The sequence below is a fragment of the Atheta coriaria genome, unplaced genomic scaffold (genome assembly GCF_025399875.1).
Source record: "Atheta coriaria isolate IRGN ID8LTWV9N9 unplaced genomic scaffold, Caltech_Dcor_3.1 hic_scaffold_1_pilon, whole genome shotgun sequence".
NCBI lineage: Eukaryota > Metazoa > Arthropoda > Insecta > Coleoptera > Staphylinidae > Dalotia > Dalotia coriaria.
In genome coordinates this window covers 2,588,850-2,595,042 of record NW_027045443.1, presented here as the reverse complement: position 1 = coordinate 2,595,042, position 6,193 = coordinate 2,588,850, and the positions used below count along the sequence as shown (strand labels likewise).

The 6,193-nt window shown below is 39.4% G+C and overlaps 2 protein-coding genes across 4 annotated transcripts; both read right to left on the bottom strand.

Annotated features, from left to right (window-relative positions):
• Positions 1–866: 866 nt before the first annotated feature.
• Positions 867–2,777, bottom strand: AQP (aquaporin). 2 transcript variants are annotated; one of them, XM_065303528.1, is made up of 5 exons: positions 2,624–2,777; positions 2,185–2,375; positions 1,850–2,124; positions 1,399–1,778; positions 1,196–1,321 (listed from the first exon to the last, which is right to left on the bottom strand). In XM_065303528.1, exons 1-4 carry the CDS (start codon positions 2,680–2,682, stop codon positions 1,413–1,415), a joined length of 891 nt encoding a protein of 296 aa, XP_065159600.1. In that variant the 5' UTR covers positions 2,683–2,777; the 3' UTR covers positions 1,196–1,321; positions 1,399–1,412. The 2 variants fall into 2 exon arrangements, with proteins under 2 accessions (XP_065159608.1, XP_065159600.1); XM_065303536.1 differs by lacking the exon at positions 1,399–1,778 and having other exon boundaries at positions 867–1,321.
• Positions 2,778–3,030: 253 nt separating this feature from the next.
• Positions 3,031–5,835, bottom strand: LOC135792783 (uncharacterized). 2 transcript variants are annotated; one of them, XM_065303508.1, is made up of 2 exons: positions 3,434–5,835; positions 3,031–3,376 (listed from the first exon to the last, which is right to left on the bottom strand). In XM_065303508.1, the coding sequence occupies exon 1, from the start codon at positions 5,808–5,810 to the stop codon at positions 3,543–3,545; it is 2,268 nt and encodes a 755-aa protein (XP_065159580.1). In that variant the 5' UTR covers positions 5,811–5,835; the 3' UTR covers positions 3,031–3,376; positions 3,434–3,542. The 2 variants fall into 2 exon arrangements, with proteins under 2 accessions (XP_065159580.1, XP_065159588.1); XM_065303516.1 differs by lacking the exon at positions 3,031–3,376 and having other exon boundaries at positions 3,829–3,984; positions 4,059–5,835.
• Between the last annotated feature and the right edge of the window lie 358 nt (positions 5,836–6,193).

Genomic DNA, 6,193 nt, shown 5'->3' with positions numbered 1-6,193 from the left:
TTTACATTTGCAGGGTTTAAATGTCCGCCAAATAGTAAAAAATTTCTTGGTTGTAATGAATGCATGTGCGATCTAACGGGAATGGGTCTAGTATGCACCAATATGGATTGTTTTTAAATTATTTTGTAGTGAAAATATCCAGATATTTTAAAACTTGGACTTAAAAACATTGCGTATTGTTTAACTTATCTAAGATTATTTAGTTGCTCTAAGGCACTCTAAGCCGTACGCTTGCCCGCTTACTTTGCATAAAAAAAACAATAATATGCTTCGAGACAAGAAATGAATTTTTACTTCCCAATAAAAACAGAAATAATATGAATGGTACTTACGATCTTCTATAAGCGCTTCGCCGAGTATGAATTGTCCGATTGAATAACACGCACCCACAAATATTATAAACACTAGGTATCACTGTTGATGCACCAATCTGATTTACACAAACTCGAAATAAAGGTCAATTGAAGACACAATCATCACGTGAAACGGTACAAAATGTTTTTTATACTCGTAAGAACATGTCAACAGCGTTATTGTTATTAGTTTGAGCAGTAATTGAACGAATGTCGCATTTGCAAAATTAAAATTGCAAGAATCACGCACGCCGCGATATCCGCACGCGAACGAACCGTTGTAAACACTATTGTAAACGCTGACGCCATTGTATTGTGAAAGCGCATCGATGTGTGCTCATGCTTATCTCTTTGATTGTCCCACCTGGTGTCGGTCAAAAGAAGTTTCGCATCAAAATACCTGAACTGAAATAACTCTCTGCTTGTAAAAATACCTCAAAAGGAATAAAAATCAAAATTCTGGAATTATATGTTTTAGGATTACATGAGGTATTCCATTAAATAGACAAAATGTTATTTTGATAGTATCACAATCATTTATTGACTAGAATAAATTGCGTCGTTGGTTTAACGTATATATAATTGCTGGTGCATTGTCGTGTGCATTTACATAGCATCGTTTTGATCAGAACTTATTCCGTCTTGGGCTTAATACGCTCAGTAAATTGCTTGAAACTGTCAGATCTGTATATATAAATGCTGGCAATCGCTCCTGCACAAGCCCCAAACCAATAAACCACCATAAATTCGACCAAAGTGTGCCCTTCGCAACCAGCTTTCAAGGAAGTAGCTAGCGCCGGATTGAAATATCCTCCAGAGTAATTAAACGCCGCTACCACCATCATTGTGGCAAAAAATGGATCGGCGATTGCTGCAAATCGTGCATTGGAGTCATTTAAAAATCGTGATGCCAACCGACATACACATGTTGATAAGCCCTCTACGAAGGTACCGACGGCAGCAGAAACCTGAAAATGAAGTTTGCTTCAGAAAAGCCATTTTTTCAAGTTCTTAAAGTGAAGGTAATGTGCAAAGGGAATGTAACCTGGGATTCTGGAATTAGGTTCTGGTACTTCTTATGCTAGCACTACCCTCTGATACATTTCGACGAAGAGATGCAAGTGGACGACAACGTAGTTTTTTCACGAGCAAGAAAGCCGTTAGTGCGCCGCTGTTACTTCCAAGCCAAAAAGCTAAAGCTATATGCCAAAGCGGTGTGCATTTCCAATTAAAACTTGTACCAATCGCTGCGTTCATGAAAACAGCGCCAACGTGTAACAACTTGCCCATTAATGCAAACATAATATCCCAGAGGATACAAAAGGGTGCGCCATATGGTTGGCAGCATTTCACGAAGTACCTTTTCGGAAACGTTGAAATAAAGGTACCCAGGATTTCAATTATGGTACGTTGCAACCAGTGGTGCTGAGGAAAGGATTTAGGTAGAGAAGGATAAGGTAAAACGGAGGGAAGCCTTCAAAACACAATATTATTACCTGCAAGTCTGCTTTGCATTCCTCATCCACTTTTCCGCGATGTGTTTCAGTCAACTCCATCGACCACAACAATTGAACATAGTAGTAGATGAGAATACCTCCCAATATTTGAGCAATAATAACATACAAGGCTTTTAAAGCTTCTTGTGTGCCTTCTACAACCTTTTCCATTTCGGAGTATGGGCAAGCCGACTCGATCTCCCATACTCTTGCCCACCATAATGTTAATAAAAATAAATATAGAGCATATACCCACACACCGTAGTTATCAGCGACTGGAAGAAATAAAATCAATTTAGATTTCTGATTATTAACTGATTCATGCATTAATCTACCAATGACTAATTCAAAGCATATAGCACACAATTCCGCAGTGGCGATGAATTCCAATAGCATTTGTTTAACTATTCCATCTCCAAGACATTTCTTAACAGTCATTCGGAACATCGACGCCAGCACAGCCGTGAGAATGATGAAAAACGTCGATATGAGTAACGGATTCATACCGAAAATGTTTTTCTTCTTGCTGAAAATGAGTAAAATTTAAAGTATTGGTTTAAGTACAAGCCAGGCATCATATTATAAAAATTTGGCTGTGGGGGCTTCTCTTAATCGTTGCTTTATGAATAAAAACGCTAACGACTCTTACTCAGCCTCGGTTATTATCGGCCTAATTGTTACTCAACCTGCAGCGTATGATCAAACGCACGCAGGCCGTCTGAACAGGCCACAAATATGAAAATAAAATAATTCGACGAATGATAAAGTACATACTTGTAGCCGAGAATGTAGCACCTCTTTAGGAGGCGCCATACCCCTTTCATGAAAGACATTTTCACCCTGCGCTGCGGGCCACAAACACACTGCGACGCAAAGACTTACAAACTAATACTGAACGCCAAAGGTACAGTAACAAAATGGAAACGGAATCGGAGAGATGCTCGAAATTTATTTTTAAAGCGCGCGACCAAGGCAAGGTCTCCCAACGCGATGCTTCGCGTAAAAAAAGCGTGGAGCGAAAATAACTGAACGTGTTGAACAGATGCACGCAGCTCATGTGTACACGCTGCTCACCAGACGCGCGAACGTGTATCGAAATATTATTTTACTATGATATCTACTATTAGGAGTAGTAGACACCTACTAATCTGCTTAGAACACATTAACATACTTACGATATATTTCGGAAGAGTCTCTTGTTTAGAATTACTTACAATCATCACTTCACACTTCACACATTGCTTTAGTATTTATGATTGTTTAGGCGATTTATGCACGAAATCGGAAAGAAATACACAACAAATTTTGATTTGCACTGTGACACTTAATTTGGTGTTGACACTGGCACACAGTCAGAACGAATGCAAGCGTCAACGCTAATTTGAACAATCGACAAAATGAACAATAATGATGCAGTCATTCACATCATATATGATTTCATGATTACTTGCCTTAACTGGGAGTATGGCCAGAACGGGAAACACAATGGTTCGTTGTAGGAGTGGGTCCGTGATTGATAATTACTTGCTGTAAAATCGTGCGAGTTATTTATTTGTACTTGCGTTTGTTGTGCGAAATTATTACAATGCTCCGAATGCCGTGTGCGCGTATCACTGATAACATGAAACGCAAGATAAATATTTGATTATCTTTGTAGACCTCTAATAAATTCCGTGTGTATAATGAAGCAAAATTAAATCAACGGTGTTTTCTGCTGCACAAATCGCAATTTGTGCTGCGGATTGCGTTTTTTATTATACCGATCAAAATTCTGTTTGACTTTGGCAGGTCTCACGCGATTCTGCCTCGCGACACGCTTCCATTTAATCATTTGTTTTTCGACGTGTGTTCGCGTGTACAGCTTTCGAATTCGGAAATAAATGTTTTCACAGGTGAATGCAATGGCTCCAGCAAGGTTGCCAATCATGAACACGGCGAATGCGCCCTGTAAGTGATCTAATGTAATCACCACCGTGCTGCTTTCATTGTTCTCTTCATCTTCTTCGTCGTAGTCACCACTACCTTCAATTATGGTTTCATTTTGTCCATCATTGGTTTCTTTCGTTATCGCTACCTTTTTAACTTTTTCTTCATTGAAAGAACTATACTGTATTCTCCACTTTTGCACCAATCCGCTTTCGAAGAGTAAAGTGATTATTTCGTTAAAATCAGCAGTCAGAAAGAATGTCTGCGGGAAGACGATGCTCACCTGTTCGGTATAAAGGACATCATTTTTGATCAGGTGTACTTTTGGTCGGCCGTTCTGCTCGACAATCCGCCTGTCCTTTTTGTCTATGTAATATTGCGCATAGTGTTCACCCAGAATAGTTATCGTATCTCGATCTTTCGCTACAGTCAACAACCATTGATATTCAGTGTCATTTTCAGTCGCGTAGATTTCATAGTTGTTGTAAATACGCGTGTCGCGATCTGATAGTGAATTGTCAAAAATGTTTTTTCGACTTTCCAATCCCCCGATACCTATGCCCGAGTCAAAAACCTCATCCTCACTGTCGATCTGATGTTCGTACCTTGGATGGGTGAGAACATTCACCAGACTACTCTGGTATAAGCTACCAACGATAATCATAAACATTGCGTAACAGATGAAGAGCCATCGTACTGGATTACTCTTTGGTTGGGTAGCCACTACGGTAGTGAAGAAGATCTGAATTGATACCACAATTGCAGCTGAGAATGAGTGTAAATAATTATGTTCACTGCTGTAACATAAATTTGCATAGACAAACGTCAAAGAACCCATCAAGATTACCAGGCAGAACAACGTGATCCAAGTGGGCCATTCAAAAATGGTGATAATAGATGCCCATGGTGGTATTAATTCAGCACTGGGTACTACCCACAGCATATCCTCCATGTAATACGTGATTGCAAACGCAAAATGCATTGACCGGTCAGGTGTTACAGTCACTCTTCCTACACCAATTAGAAAGGGATCTAAATCAATTTTTTTCAAACTCCCAGTCCATTTGGAACAGTTCACCTTACAAGTTGGATCCAATGGTCCCATCAGTCCCCAGTTCTGTGACACACTTTGCACGTGGTAGTGGAATGAAATGTTCAGTTTCTCACCCACCGTGTTTAAAATTTCAATTTCTGCACCGGATGTGGTTGAGATTACCATTGGTGGAATGTACATCAGCTGTACATCCTGAACACAATTCAAACCTCGTTTTAGTGTCAGCGAACGAAAAGCTGGGCGAAATTTAAAAACGCCACTGTGACAATGACCAACTGATTCAAATCGTGGCACTCGTCCGCAACTGTATTCATGTCCTTTTTCGTTCGGATGAAACAACAGCATGCCTGTAACACTGATAGTTTTCAAGTTCACAGGCATGATAAACATTGTTTTAAAGTGCCGGCGATTGTACATTAGTTTTAATACGTCGGTCTGAACACGAAGACCCTGCTTTAAGAATTTACCATAAATGAGAACAAATCGTGCATTAATATCATAGGAATCTGTTGCTTTAAGTCGATCCAGAATGTTTGCCAAGTCATCTAATCTATCTATAAATATTACATAATATTCGGATTTCCTTACTTTTTTATTATGGTACCTGATCTTCTTCACTTTACCAGTTTTCTTATTCTTCTTGTCATTGCAATTCGCTAAGCATTCCGCAAAACTTGGAAAAGCCTTTCTGGTTCCATTTGTCCCTTCCATGGTCCATCTGGTTTCAGGAGCCCTCTCATGCATGTGTTTAATCACACGCTGAGTTATTTCAAATTGTGGATAGGAGTACATAAACACTTGTGTGATTGTAATAAACGAGCCATTTGAGATAAGGCCATTCAGGATATTATCAAGACAGGTAGTTGCCATGTCTCGGTAAACTGCGTCTTTTTTCTCTTCGAGGTCGTCCGCCAACTCTTCATCGAAGAGTACATTCAGCACTCCTGGCAAGCACAGTATTAATAAATAAACGTGAAACATGTTTGTCGATGGTTCGAGAACTGCACTGTATGCCCTTCTAACTATGATGTAAATTAGCTTCAACAATGCGCCACTTTGGTGGATGCAGTCGGTCTATTGGGCGGTTGCGTTTTCGTTATCGATGAGCGTGGTGCTTCTTTTCATGTTTTCCGTTTTCAATCGTACGTTGTCATCAGTTGAACGTGCATGAACATCATATTTGCTAGATAGTAAACACTTCCAAGTTCACTTACACCATAATTCAGGTGGAAGTTTTATTTTATTATAAATAATAATTTCGGAGAAGGGTGTAGGTATATGGATTTTTGAACAACAGTTAAAAGGACATAAAATAATTGGTACAAATACAAACATACCGAAAAGTACACCCAACAGATTCCGAT